Source organism: Podarcis raffonei, chromosome 4 (genome assembly GCF_027172205.1).
Source record: "Podarcis raffonei isolate rPodRaf1 chromosome 4, rPodRaf1.pri, whole genome shotgun sequence".
Lineage (NCBI taxonomy): Eukaryota > Metazoa > Chordata > Lepidosauria > Squamata > Lacertidae > Podarcis > Podarcis raffonei.
In genome coordinates, this window is record NC_070605.1 from 84,887,417 (window position 1) to 84,902,520 (window position 15,104).

Here is a 15,104-nt window from a genome sequence, read left to right on the forward strand (position 1 = left end):
ATTAACCTGAAAAAGCATAAAGCCTTGTAGGGAAATGTTATATAGATGTCTGTTTATGTTCACGTTTGAAGGGAAAAACAGTATGTGACCTTTGTGTTTGTCCATGTCTGAGGCCTACTATACCACTGGCCATAACTGCTTGGGGAAAAGTTCAGAGTGGAGAAAGAGACCGTCACTTTGGCAATTTATTACCTGGAACAGGCAGATTCAGTCTAATAGGTCTGGGTGACAACAGACTGGCTGGAGGCCCTACTCAGTTGGGAGTTAACTGATGGTGAGGAACACAGTTGACATTGGTCAGCTGAGGAGTGGTAATAAAGGGAGTTAATGAAGGGTGTGTAGAAAACCCCCCAGAGAATATTAATATCCTGTGTCATATTAATAGTTGTCTGGTGAAGATCCTAAGATGGAAGCTGGTGTTAGTCTGAGAGGCTGCCTTAGAGTCTTAGCAGAGGAAGGTTAGACAAGTAGGGTTTTTAAGTTAGCCAAATCAACCAAGCAGCCAGAAGTACAACCCGGAGGCAGTTTGTCCCTAGCCGCTGGACTGGGATGTGGGAGAATTTGGCTGGGGTGGAGGTTTAAGGAATTTGGCCTCAAGTAAATGAAAGCCACTTAGAAGCTGCTGTCAGTGCCAGTGTCTCTTGAGTCTCCACAAACTATCAACGAGCACCTTCAAGATCCCAGTGTAAATATCAGTGTTCCCTTATATACATAATAGTGAATCCTGACTCTACTCGGTGTCCATCTCATGCCTAAGTCTACACCCATGAGCTACAAGGAGGTCTCAAAAACAATCTGTGAATTGGTAGCAGTGAAAAATTTGAAAAGCACAGGTGCTTAAAGCTGTGTTTAGATAAAGTAAGGTGGAGGAACAGGTACCGGTTACATCTATGAAGTTCTAAACACACAGGCAAATAGAATAATTGCAAAGCTATGTATGTTACCTAAAATATTTTAAAGATCTGCAGCACAGAAAATCTGCTCTGTACAAAGCAATGTTTACTGACAGCAAGTCTTCATTCTAGACATCCTCTATAGCAGGGGTCAGCAGACCTTTTCAGCAGGGGGTCGGTCCACTGTCCCTCAAACCTTGTGTGGGGCCCAACTATATTTTGAAAAAAGAACAAATTCCTATGCCCCACAAATAACCCAGAGATGCATTTTAAATAAAACACACATTCTACTCATGTAAAAACACCAGGCAGGGCCCACAAATAACCCAGAGATGTATTTTAAATAAAAGGGCACATTCTGTAAAAACATGCTGATTCCTGGACAGTCTGCGGGCCGGATTTAGAAGGTGATTGGGCCGGATCTGGCCCCCGGGCCTTAGTTTGCCTATCCATGATCTATAGCAACACTTTATGAAGCAACACCTTCTTCGAAATCTCTTTTTCTCAGCTGATGGGTCATTTAGTGGCACTCCAATCTTTACAACCACAGGAAACAAAGGAGAATGTGCCAAGTCTTGACATATTTCAACTAAAATGATTAATGGAGTGGAAAATATGGGAAACAAAATTTCATACAAAAATCCTGACATTTATGTTTATAAGGGAAACAGGAATATACACTTTTCCCCACAGACTGGGAGAAACACAATCAAGTTTTGGAAACAGCAAAGGAGAACAAAGTACCAGCTGCTTACAATGAAGCAACCGTATGCCAAAACAAACAGGTACAGAATACTTGATAAGCTGTCAAAATTGAATCTATTTTTTTTAATGGAATGACCTTCTCCCACATTAAACATCTTGTCATTGATTTCACCACCACCACCACCCCAGGTTCTGCAAACTAGTCAGCAGCACTGACTGGGGTTTTTTCTTCTGGTTTTGTGAACTACTTACTAGTAGGAGCCATTTTCCAGTCAGGGTAGGTTGGGAGTAGGAGAAAGAAGGGGGGGAGAGGAAGGAGATAAGGCAACAGGTCCTTGTTATTTAAAAAATGAATAAATGAGAGATGGGGAAAAGAGAAATATAAGAAGCTAAGGAAGGAGAGAAAGAAAAACAAAGAGGAAAACGATATGTGCTTTAGTGGAGGCAGGGACTAAACTGAAGGATGAAGGAGAGAGAAGAGACATGCAAGTCAACCAGCCACATATCCCTGCCCTGGGTGCTCAAAAGGGATAGAACCCAATAAGCAGGTGTCTCCCATGCAAACCCGAGACCCTGCAATGCAAATATGGTCCCCTGATGCACTAGTTCATACAATGCTGGCTCCAGAGGGAAAGCCCAAGGGAAGCAGAAGCTGCTCATCTCTTTGCACTTGTTACTACTCGCATACTCAGAGAGGGTGAGTGAACAGGAACAGTGTTAGAAACTGAGATATGAAATCTAGGCCCTACATGGCACCTTAAACCTAGGTTATGGGCGCAACAACAGAATGTCTAGGCACACTTTTTTTTATATAACAAGAATGCAAAGCTGAAAAGGAATGAACTGCAGCTAAAGTATTATGTTCATTTTTCACATGGTCTAGTCCTTCTCCTGCCTGCCCACCCCCCTAATATTCGTAAGAGGGTCTCTTCTCCGGTCTTCCAAGAGTGGCTGGAAGTGGGGGAAGCAGATCCTCCTTTCCTTCTACTCTGCAGTTTTAATCTGAAATCTTAGGCGCAGTACTGCACCCAGAGCTCGCACTAATGAGATTCCCTGTCGCAAAATGTGCCTAGAACAATGGGAATTTCTAACCCTGAACAGGAGGCAGAAACATCCTCCAAATCACCTGGAAGACCATGTCAGGACTTTAGCGCTTACTACCTGTAACTGAAGATAAATTTCAATGTATTGTGGTACACAGTGTTTTGTGTGTGTTTTTTGTTTGTTTGTTTGTTTGTTTAAACTGCCTACCACCAACCCACCCCCTGCTTTTATTAGATGTTATTTTGTTGCTGCTGCTGTTAGTGTTGTTTGGACAATTAAAAATATTATTATTAAAAATAGAGCGAGAGAGAAAGTGCACTACTGGTTAGTTCAGTTGGTTAGAGCATGGTGCTAATAATGCCAAGGTTGCATATTTGATCCCCATATGGGCCACCTGCATATTCCTGCATTGCAGGAGGCTGGATCAGAAGATCCTCAAGATCCCTTCCAACTCTATGAATTCCCTTCCAAGATCCCTTCCAACTCTATGATTCTATGAATAGGCAGGGACAATAAGGAGGTGTTGCAGCAGGACCAGTAAGCTCTGGAGATTGACAGCAGGGTCCCTGCAGGTTGTGGCCTTTGGCAAGCGCCCAAAGAAGCCTACCCAGGAACAATGCTTTTGATTTCAGGGGCAGTTTCACATTCAGATTGCATACTTTAATTCATTCAATGTTTTTAAGGCTCTTCTGGAGCTGAGGCTACATTGTGTGGCTTAGAAACCTTGGCATCAGATTCCGCTAATAGATTCTTATCTGGAAAACACTGCAGTTGTTGAAAAGAATCCAGATATTTGTAACAGCTAGCATAGGCCTATTTCAACAGGATTTATGACTCCTCTAAACTTGTTGAGTGCCCTAATCAACACACATTATCTGAAATGCAAAAATCAGAACACTTCAAGGTGTGAATGGAAAAGTATGATGTACTTAATGAGCATACAAGAAATGCTGATTATGGAGCAGCTGCAAAGTGCCAATTATTTGGCAGCTCTTGCTATACAAGCAATGCTGACCTTTCCATCTTTGCTCTTGGTAAATTTTGTTTAGTATAATTTGCGACACAGCATCCGAATTTGTACAGTAGGGCAGGAAGAAAGAAAGGAAGGAAGGAAGGAAGGAAGGAAGGAAGGAAGGAAGGAAGGAAGGAAGACCTATGACACTCAAGGTGAGAACCTGAGAGAGGGAAAGTTTGCTTTGGTGGTAACAGAAGGAGGAGTGTTGTAGCAGTATTACTGTCTTCCATAGGACAGCATGGGATGCACCTCTTCTAGGTAAAGGGACCCCTGACCATTAGGTCTAGTCGTGGCCGACTCTGGGGTTGCGGCGCTCATCTCGCTTTATTGGCCAAGGGAGCCCACGTACAGCTTCCGGATCATGTGGCCAGCATGACTAAGCCGCTTCTGGCGAACCAGAGCAGCGCACGGAAATGCCGTTTACCTTCCCGCCGGAGTGGTACCTATTTATCTACTTGCACTGGTGTGCTTTCAAACTGCTAGGTTGGCAGGAGCAGGGACCGAGCAATGGGAGCTCAGCCCGTCGCAGGGATTCAAACCGCTGACCTTCTGATTGGCAAGCCCTAGGCTCTGTGGTTTAACCCACAGCGCCACCCGCGTCCCTGCACCTCTTCTACTGGGCCTTAATTTATTATCTTGTGGCCCAGCTGCACACAGTGATTTCAGATGATTCTGCTAGGATATGTCTGGATGGGCAAGTAGATACGAAGATGCTGCCCCAATTTCAAAAGGCACAGAACTGACACTGACAGCCTAAGGAAACTGAAAGCAGAAATATGTTCATTCGTAATTCCATGCAACAATTATGCTAAAGAATACAATGAACATAAAATTTGATTTAGTAAACCTATACCTCACTGCAGGTTTTTCTTTAATTGATATACAAGTGAGGTTAAATGGTTAGATGCAAACCCTTATTGCAGTGCTTGTTCTCATAGGTTTTCATCTGAAATTCAAACCAATTTCTTCTAGATTTAGAGAGCCTCAACAGTGGAGTAGATTTAGAGAGCCTCAACAGTGGAGTAGATTTAGAGAGCCTCAACAAGAAACACTTGTACATGATTCTTGACCTATGCAAGAATGAATTGTCCTATCATTCTCTTCTGAAAAAAACTATTTTCAAATCCCACTCCTCTGAAGAGTGCAGCAGCAAATTACAGAAGCGTCATTTAAAAGAGGAATAACTACATTACAGTGATGTGGGGAAATGACCCAAAGACTCAGTCAATGGGCTTTTCTACATCTCATCGGAGCTGGAAAGTAGGCAGTAATAATCAGCCTGGTAATTACCTAGAATTACCTAGAATGACAACGATATGATCATATTTTTACAGCTGAAGAGAACAATGAAAACATTATTTCGGGGCAGTCAGATGAGAGTGACAGTGACTAACAATGTTGCAAATGTTTTTGCTTCAAACAATAAGCACAATTCAGCCAAGGATTTTTTAAGTATTAACTTTGCAGAAGTGATTAACTTTGGGAGTGTTATGCCCAACATTTCTTCCAGTGCCTAAAAAAAATGTATATTACTAAAACTGATTAGGCCCGACAGGGCAAGAACCAGCACCTGGCATCCTTGGGCAGCTGTCAGGGACCACGTGTCCCAGCAGGGCCCACAGCTGAGGTCTGCCCTGGGCCCCCATTAAAAAAAGCCTGAGCAGAATTGGACAGCTGGGTCTAGCTACCATATTCCCACAATGCCCTTGATGCAGCATCACTCCACATTATTACAGGAAATTAAATTGCAGCTAGACTCAGTCACTTGCTGGTTCTTATACTTGGAGCTTAGAGTGTTTGGCTTACTTGGTGGTTACAAACAAGGAGAGAATCCAAAAACAGAGGAGGGGGTATCGCCAGAGATCACTTTGTCCAGGACTCTCTCAAACTTTGGCGTGGCCCTTCCCCAAGCAGGCACAGTGCCCACGTGCAAGAACGTCCCTTAAGCTTGAAGAGAGCTCTGTCAAATTCCCCGGTGGGCACAAAAGATGCCCACCCTGGCACTCCTCCTATATTCTCAGACAGCTCTTCCTCTCTACTCAGGAAAATCAGGCAAACCGTGGAGCTCATATAGCTTGCCTGGGTAGAGTAGAAGCGACGGATGGGGAATATGGAGATATGCACACAGTCCTCTCATTCTCTCGCATCCAGCTGTACTGCTGGGTGCACACACCACCACACTGAAGAGGGGAGCACAGTTTTGTCAAGTTCTATAGGGATATCTCCATGAGCAGGAAAGATCATAATAATATGCAATAACTAACACAATAAAATAAAAATAAGGGGACAGCTAAGAGGTGCTTTGGACGCGGGTGGTGCTGTGGGTTAAACCACAGAGCCTAGAGCTTGCCGATCAGAAGATCGGCGGTTCAAATCCCCGCGACGGGGTGAGCTCCCGTTGCTCGGTCCCAGCTCTTGCCAACCTAGCAGTTCGAAAGCACGTCAAAGTGCAAGTAGATAAATAGGTACCGCTCCAGCGGGAAGGTAAACGGCGTTTCAGTGCATTGCTCTGGTTCGCCAGAAACAGCTTAGTCATGCTGGCCACATGACCCGGAAGCTGTACGCCGGCTCCCTCGGCCATTAAAGCAAGATGAGTGCTGCAACCCCAGAGTCGGCCACGACTGGACCTAATGGTCAGGGGTCCCTTTACCTTTACCTTTAAGAGGTGCTTTAGTAGGGTTCCATAGCGTTTGTTCTCATCAGACTATTAGTTATTTCCAGCATATAAATCAGTCCTTGCTCTCCCACTATTAGAACCATAATATTCACTAACAGGGAAGCATCTTCAGGCCAACAGGGCAATGAGAAGCATCTTAAGCTGCTTACACACCTTACCTATTAGACCAAGTTATTTTAATAAAGTGAATATGGTAGATTGGTTCTTATGGGTATGATGCTCCTTTGCATATTTAGTGATGACAGACATACATATCAATTACATGAATTCATATAAATATGGACGATTTTAAGCCATATTGCTGCTAATAGTGTAAACTTGTGCCCTGTAACTTGGGTTCCCCAATTGCCACTATTTAACATTAGGATATAACAGTGAGTCAGTTTAACATTTTAGTCCCAAAGAAGTCCTCCCGCCTCCAGGACAAGGATTCTCCGATGACACCAGTAATTGTAGACCCTATCTGAAAATTAACTGAGGAGATCTCACCCATCACTATGGTGGGTAGGAAAGGCCTAACAATAACAATCCATCATGGGAGATCTTTCTTAATTATTGCTTAATGGAGCATTAATTAGGTGGGCAGAACATGTACTGAGTCTGAAGAGAGTGTGGGTGTGAGTCAGTCCTCTGGGGAAAGATAGCTGCTTCCTAAAAGGTGAATCATAAGTCTACCATCATAAGATTCTCAGGATTTCAATTTATAAATTACCAGGACTTCAAAAATTATCCAAAAAGATTTAACCATCAGACAAAATGTGACATGGTGCATGGAAATACTCCTCCTACGTGCATATGGATCTCAGCAAATACAAACTAAATAGCAACAGTGCAAGATTCCCCACACTGCCTTCAATGCAAGTTAAGAATGTGCAAATATATTCTGGAATGCAGCCAAATTTCCAGATCTACAAAAGGTATTTAAAAAGCAGTAGCAGAAGAATGTTTACCTGTATAGTCCTCTGAACACCATTTACATTGACAGACAGCAGGGCTGAAGCCAAGTTCCACTCCCCAGTCACACTAAGTTTTATCCCGTCGACGTCCACCTGTTGTGACACCAAAGAAAACTGTTACGATAAAGCCAGACAAGAAACAGATCTCAAGTTCATTACTGCATACAAAGGAGCAACCATATTAAAACAGATGGCTCCCAAGCAACCTGTCATGTTTACTGCTCCTGCCACAAAAGACAAGGTCTAACAACAGAGTCTTCTTGGCATCTCTGGGGAAGAGGTGAAGGACCTGTGAACAGCTGCCTGTGGAGGGCTGTAAGTAATTTTCACGAAGTAGCAAACGCCCATCCAACTTTTAAACCGTATCTGGACATGCTACATTTACAGTAATTAGACAAGCAACGCGTATGAATTCTACTGACACTTGGCAACCCACATGAGAGGCCTTGCATATAATATGCTCTCCAAGGACCAAACAAGAACTTTTTTTCTACAGTTTAATGAAGGCCTTTCACATGGTTTTCTTAAAATAAGCCAGTACTTATCTCAACATCCATTCAAACTTTTATATTTCTGTTGTGTTCCTCCTTTAGTAACTACTTACCTGCAGAACCATATACGTTCCTATGAAAAGACTCACAAAGCTATTTCTTTAATAACATGCAAAGAAATAACTTTTATCTAGAAAGCAAACTCCCTACAAAAAAACTGTCAGTGCCCCATTCTCCCCATACCCACCCAAGAAACTCATATTTTTAGTTACTGGAAATACAAAAAATATAGGATCACAGAATTAAAATATCATAGCAATTTAAATTATGATTTGTGTTTGAAAAAGCTGTTATTTTATACAGCACAGGGTACAAGTGTTAAACTTCAGCAATATTTCCTTACACTATGAATTCAAAGAAAATGGAAAATCCATTTAGTTTTCTAAGATTCAACTCAAAAATACACTTTTTTTTTTTACCAGGATCCATCCATCCATTTTCTCCTCCAGCCTGTATGATCTGGAAATACTTATTTAAAAAATTTGCAGATTAATAAAAGCACTTACTGGAGAAAACTAACGAAATAAAAATTTGCCAACTTCAGTGCTGCAGCTCCATAAGCAGTTCAGGGCAGGCACATGGGTGCCAACTGGGAACTATCATCCATGAAGAAAGATTGCATCTCAATTTATCATTAAATTCATTGTATGATATAGTATGGGGTATTACTTAAAGCAAAAATACTTTCAATACCTTTCCCTTCTATACCAACTTTTCCAACTATGGAAATTTAGTAGGCATAGCACCTATCCTTAAATTCAGAATGATAAAAATGAAATCAGAGAAGTTCATCTCCTCCTCATGATAGGGGGATTCTCCCTAAAATTTAAGCACCTCCCATCTCTTATCACATATTTGAAAAAAGCTATGCTAGGCCTGATCTGCTTTCTACAATCTCCTCCAAATGTGAAATAATCATTAAAAATGGGGGGGGGGGGAGTGAACAATGATAAACCCGGATTAAGCACTTTGGACCATTTACTTAATGTTACCAATGAAGCCTCAATAACTGGGTCCAAAGCTTTAGATCTTATCAAATACTTATTAGTGGACTGTCAATGGCCTACTAGAATGTAACCTGCTCATCCACAGTGTTTCCTCTTTTTTTTTATTCATCCAACGAACAATGGTGGTTGTTTTCTGTATAGGCTGCATCATAATCAGATAGACAGATATGATTCATAAAACTTAAGATCTCACCTGAATACGCCAATACCTCCCTTCCTTGCAGGCCTATGCGGGACAAAGGGGCATCCAGGTATACTTGCCCTAGGTCCAGGAGGGCTAAGTTTTTTAATTTTATTTTTCAGTTTATAAGTTTATTCTAACAAGACTCACACCCTGGGCATCATACAAGATCTGCATGGACCAGCTTCTTTCTCAGTGTTCCTGATTATGTTGGCATAGATGCACTGAGTTGGCTACTTGAGAGTGTGATCTTAAATACTAAATATAAATACTAAGACACCTGGGTGGCTTTAAAAGAGTATCAGACAAACTCTTGGAGGAATAGGCTATCAACGGCCACTAGCCACAATGGCTATGTTCTACCTCCACGGTCAGAGGCATTATGCCTCTGAATACCAGTTGTATGTGGTTGTCCTCATTTCCTGCCTTCCCACAGGCATCTGGCGGGCCATCGGATGCTGGGCTACTAAGCCATTGACCTGCTTCTGCAGGCTCTTATGAAATTTATTTGATGCAGTAATTGAATTAGGCATTCCAGCTGTGAAGCAGCGAATCTCAGGGTAATACCATAAAACCAAAATCTTCCTTTTAAGAAAAAGAGTCTGGAAACCAAGCCTTATGAGAAACAGTTGAAGGAGCTGGGTATGTTTAGGCTGGAAAAGAGGAGACTGAGAGGAGATATGATAGCCACCTTCAAATATCTCAAGGGGTGTCGCATGGAAGACGGGACCAGCCTGTTTTCTCCTGCTCTGGAGGGGAGGACACAAACCAATGACTTCAAGTAACAAAAAGAAGGTTCCAACTAAACATCAGGAAAACATTCTGACAGCTGTTCGACAGTGGAACAGACTCCCTCAGGAAGTAGTGGACTCTCCTTCCTTGGAGGTTTCTAAGCAGAGGTTGTATGGCTATATGCTTTAGCTAAGATTCCTTCATTGCAGGGGATTGGACTAGATGACCCTCAAGGTCTCTTCCAACTCTACAATTCTATGATTCTAAAATGGCCCACGGTCCAGCCAGGTGACCCAATTCAGTTCCAGTTCTATGTATGTATGTATGTATGTATGTATGCATTTGGAGTGTCCTTCTCAATGTAACGCTGACTACAGTATGCCTGACATCAATTTGCATTACTGGAGAAGTATAAATGGTGCATTAGAAGTTGGGAAAGAGAAAAAGTCTGAAGCAGTAGCATGCTGGGTTATACTAGAATAGAATGGCAAAGGCAATAAAAAGGAAGGAAGGACTGCAAGTTGAGCCTGCCAAGCTGGAAATGATAAAAGTTTATATGAAGGGAATATTGATATCAAACCTAGCTACAATGGCAAAATGCATTATTTGCTTTCATTTGTTGACAGAAAAATGGTACCACTTTCACGAAAAAAGGTCACGCATTTCTCTCTTGCAGATAAATGTAAGGTCAGTTTTAAATAGCTTGAAAGCGATTATTGGTACAACCTCAAAAGGAAGTTCAAGTACCTGGGGTTTCAATCTCATTAAAAGATCATTCTTTTTCTCTCTTTTTTGAAAACTTTCCTTTTGTTCATATTTGCACTTACTTCTAAAAAAAGACCCCAAGAGTGAGACCCAGTCCATGAATTACATATCCTGAGGAAAGCTCGGTTACCTATTTATAGATCTTGCCCTTTTCCACCAAACTAGATCAAGTGCTTTATTCAGTACATGACTGTAGGAGAGAAACTCATTTGCTCCAAGTGTCATCAAGGCAGCCTTTTACCTGCCATGAATGAAACCAGAAGATGTTTTGAATTGCTAGACTTCTGCTTCAAATGCGCTTTTTTCATATACATAACACTATACTCCGTACCAGCATCGCTTTCAATTTTTTGAAAGCTTTTTGCAAGTACAGAATAGGCAGCCAATAACTATGATAGTATACATAAAGCAGACGTTCACATTATTATCATTGCAGTTTCTTTATGTGACAGAGATGCATGCAAATATCTGTAGTGGTTCTGCACAACTCAAATATTTCCTAATGTTAGAAAGGGGAAATAATATCGTCTGTTCAGCAGAATTGAAATCGAAACATGAATATTTCACCTTCAAACATTCAAAGTGCACATTCAAAGTCAAAAAATGTAGATGGTCTTGTTCATCCATTCGAAGACCCCTGAAGTAGTCAGCTTGCTTACTCTGTGATATTTTTGTTGGTCCAAATAAAGCTAATACCTACTGTTACTTTTGGATTCAGCTGGATAGTCTCTTATTTAGCTGAATCAAAATTGTAGCTGTTATTTGGATTCCAATCAGCTGCAAATGTATTAGAGATTTAGAACAGCACATCACTGCCAACAAAACTACTTTGTTTGACAATTAAGTTAGCCATCTTGATTTTAAGACAAGTGATACAATTCTTCCCGTGCTCTTCTTGCTGACTGTTTAAAATGTTCATGTTATGGGGTGGTGTTTCTTTCTGCCATTTAAGGCACCATCGCTCACATGGACCCAGGGCCTGTTGCACCTCAGCTTCTGAGGATGAGCTCTCCTGCTGCACAGATGATCCCCTGGCCATCTTGTCTGAGAGTCCCAAGAATTCCCAGATCTAGTTGGGTCCTGGACTCTGCTAAGTAGTGGGGGCTTAGCCATCTACTGATAAGGAATCCTCTGGCTGAGCCATGACAATTACCCTCTCTCCCTGCAGGCCCAGTGTCCTCCTTTCTGAATGTTTGGGAGCCTTCTGAAACACTGTGGGAGGTGGTGAGGGGGACTGCAGGGGGGAGTGGAAATTGGCAAATGTTACCTCTCCCCCTTGTTCTGGCAGGAGTGTCCCATCATCTCCATGAAACTCTGCTCCAGGAATTCTCCCACCAACACGAGGGAAGTCTGGATCCAAACTGATGCATGCTATTCTGCAGGGTTTATTAAGGGTGTCAAAGTTCATGATGACTATTGTCTTGTTAGTGAAAGAATTTTGAGTATTTTTGGCTGACTATTTTTTAAGGTCTTTAAACAGGTGCCAACAGCAATTTCATAGTAAGCAATGTCATCATAGGCATATCATCAACGTGGTCCCAATTAGGAAATTGTATTTGCTTAATGGGAAAGGAAGTAGGTAATCCTACTCTGCTGCCAAACACTTCCAGGGTGTACACACCTTTTCCTCTGCATTTACGTAAGTAGGAAAACTCAATGTTCCAAAGAGCTTATGAAAATATTTCCACATTAGCGCTTTATCTGCTACTAATATAATTAAATCTATTGAAGGTTAAACACATCAAAGTACCTAGCATGAATCAATGTGGGGGGAAATATTTTATAAAAACTATTCATTGCTGACTGGTTTTATCTGATATGAAAGGGCAAAACATCAATGGCAAATGACTAAAATCTAGTTAATCTTTCATTGTTGAAGACATGAAAGAAGCTGACTAAGGGTCATCTATTCATTACAAAACATTCCACACACAATGTATTACTAAAAAGAGAGAGAGAAGAGGGGAGGCAAGAGGGAGAGAGGGAGCCAGAGAAAGAGATATGCTTTACACAGGGGAGAAGGTTCTGCATCAAGGTGCTAAAACAAAGTGAATGCTACTTTTATGAACTGTGAAATGGTCTTTTTACTGCCAAAGTAAGCATCAAGCTGAACTGGCACAAGGGTATCTCATGTGGCTCAGTCTTTAGTATGTACTAGATGCCAGGGCAAAACGGTTATTAAGACGACTCAGACAAAATGCTTCAAACATGGCACGAGGCTAGCTACAAACCTGATGCGTAGGAGTCTGTCGTAGATCTGATGACACAGTCTAGCGCTGTGAAAAGTACTGAACCCATAGGTGGGGAACCTGTGGCTTTCCAGAAGCTGCTGAACTCCAACTCCTATTAGTCCCAGCCGGGATGGTGGGAGTTGTATTCTAACAACATCTGGAGAGCAACAGGTTTCATATTCCTGCTCTCACCCATTAAGATCTAAGGAGAAGTGTGTTGCTTGCTCTCTGCTTAAGTTAGAATTTTCCATTGCAAACAGCAAGTCTTTCCCAGTAGTAGTGCCTGGCTGTGAAATGTTCACTCCAACTATGGCTATAAAGAGCCCAGATCAGACCTTTAGAATAAATAAAACATGCATGTGTAAAGATAGATTAAAAAATAGTCATGTGGCATATATAAGAGGAATTTAAGGTTTGATCTGTTTCCTGCAATGTAGGTGTTCTGATTGACAAGTTGATTGTATTGTGACTTCTGAACTTTCTTCCTGTATATCCTGTTGTTCCTTCCCGTAAACTATTCTTGGTTACCATTTCATAGGGAGAAGACAGAATAAATAAGGATTCAGCTGACAGCTTGGAAACTCAGCAGTAGCTACTTGTTCCCATGGCATATGTTTAAGGGATAGCCACTCTGGCATCCAAAAACAGGTATCACAGTCTGTACCGTCTCCTAGAGAAAGAAAAGGGATCTGAGTTTCTGGAGTGTTTGCAAGAAAGTTTAGGCAAGATGCTGAATCATCCCATGCTAAGTCATTCCTGTTTCTGCCCATAGCCGTATACAAAGGTGAAGATTTTTATTTAAAAATAAAAGTATGCAAAGGACTATAGCCTCAATATAGTTTACGAAAGAAACAACTGACAGATCAGTCCTTAATTTGCAACTGACAGAACTCCAGAACTCTGAAATTCAGAAAATCATCATGGCATCAACTAGGAATTTCAGGTAATAAATTGCAGGTGCTCGATTGAAAATTGAAACTTGTGGTTTGGGACTATTATACGGGTCAAATATTAAAAGTGATAATGAGAAGGTTCACAAAATACACTACTAAAACTAAGTGACACAGAAATAAGTTGATCCTATTGTATTCATGTCTTGTTCATATTCATTTCAAAAAGCTTTGATATAGGAAGTAGGGAGGTGATGGGTCAATTTTTGATGCCTCTACCCAGAGTTTTTGGAACATAATCCCTGAAACAATTGTAGGAAAGACTGTTTGGATAGTGCAGAAAGAAATGATACAGTCTGTTCCATGTATTTAAAATTCTACAAATCCTACAAAGTAAATGGAAAAAGTAGCCAAGTAACAAAAGTAATTTCTGCTCCCAACACGGGCATTGGCAGTGACTCGTTAAGAGGTCTAATTAATGATTAAAGTTGATGAGTAGCTGAAGAGAAGAGGGGGACAGCCCATGAGTCCAAGGAGGTTTTATTCTGATTTTTCTCAGCCAACAGCACCTACCCGCTCTCCCTCCCACACTCGCTGCCAGAAGTCAAAAACTTCACTAGAATTTAAAAGCCTTTATATATCCCAAGAAGCTCTTTGGATCTCAGTCATATTCATACTTATATACCACTCTTTTACCCAAGTAACTGACGGTGGCAAATGTAGCACTTCCAGACAATCCCTATAACAGTGCAATTCTCTGATATAAAGTGTAGCAATAATTTTGTAGGATCCCATTTCCTGAACTTCAAAATAAGAACATCTGCTTTATTTCCGTGTTTCTAGGCTGGTGCCCTCTCACTTTCGCAAAAATCTCAGTTCCTTTCAGTGCATCAAGTGGAAGCACAAAAATAAGACTACTGTTCTGGCAACAGATCCCAGGAATTGCTCACTTGCATTTCTTTGGTTTTGCTACTTTACATTTTCTAAACCATATGTCACAGCTCTAAACTGAATGCTGCTTTTTGCTTATAGATTAATGTTTCCAGATGAAGCTAGTTACTAAATGAGAAGTGTTCCTCTGCTTTTAATGTACTTTCAGTCTGAATTTTTCCCCCTCCACCACTCTATCTCACCGAGGAGACTTGCAACCAAACAGAGTCAATAGGCACAATGCATTTAATTCTAGTAAGTACACAGAAGCAATAATAAACCTAGACAGCATCTTAAAAAGCAGAGACATCACATTGCTAACATCTTAAAAAGCAGAGACATCACATTGCTAACAAAGGTCCGTATAGTTAAAACTATGGTTTTCCCAGTAGTGATGTATGGAAGTGAGAGCTGGACCATAAAGAAGGCCGACTGCCGAAGAATTGATGCTTTTGAATTATGGTGCTGGAGGAGACTCTTGAGACTGCAAGAAGATCAAACCTCTCCATTCTGAAGGAAATCAGCCC

General features: G+C 41.4%; 1 protein-coding gene across 2 annotated transcripts in view; it reads right to left on the bottom strand.

Annotated features, from left to right (window-relative positions):
* Positions 1–15,104, bottom strand: part of PCCA (propionyl-CoA carboxylase subunit alpha) — a 219,414-nt gene that overhangs the window by 57,022 nt on the left and 147,288 nt on the right. For both annotated transcript variants that reach the window (XM_053384482.1, XM_053384481.1), the window contains exon 20: positions 7,285–7,383. In XM_053384482.1, the coding sequence (XP_053240457.1) occupies positions 7,285–7,383 (99 nt within the window). The remainder of the gene's footprint in view (positions 1–7,284; positions 7,384–15,104) is intronic.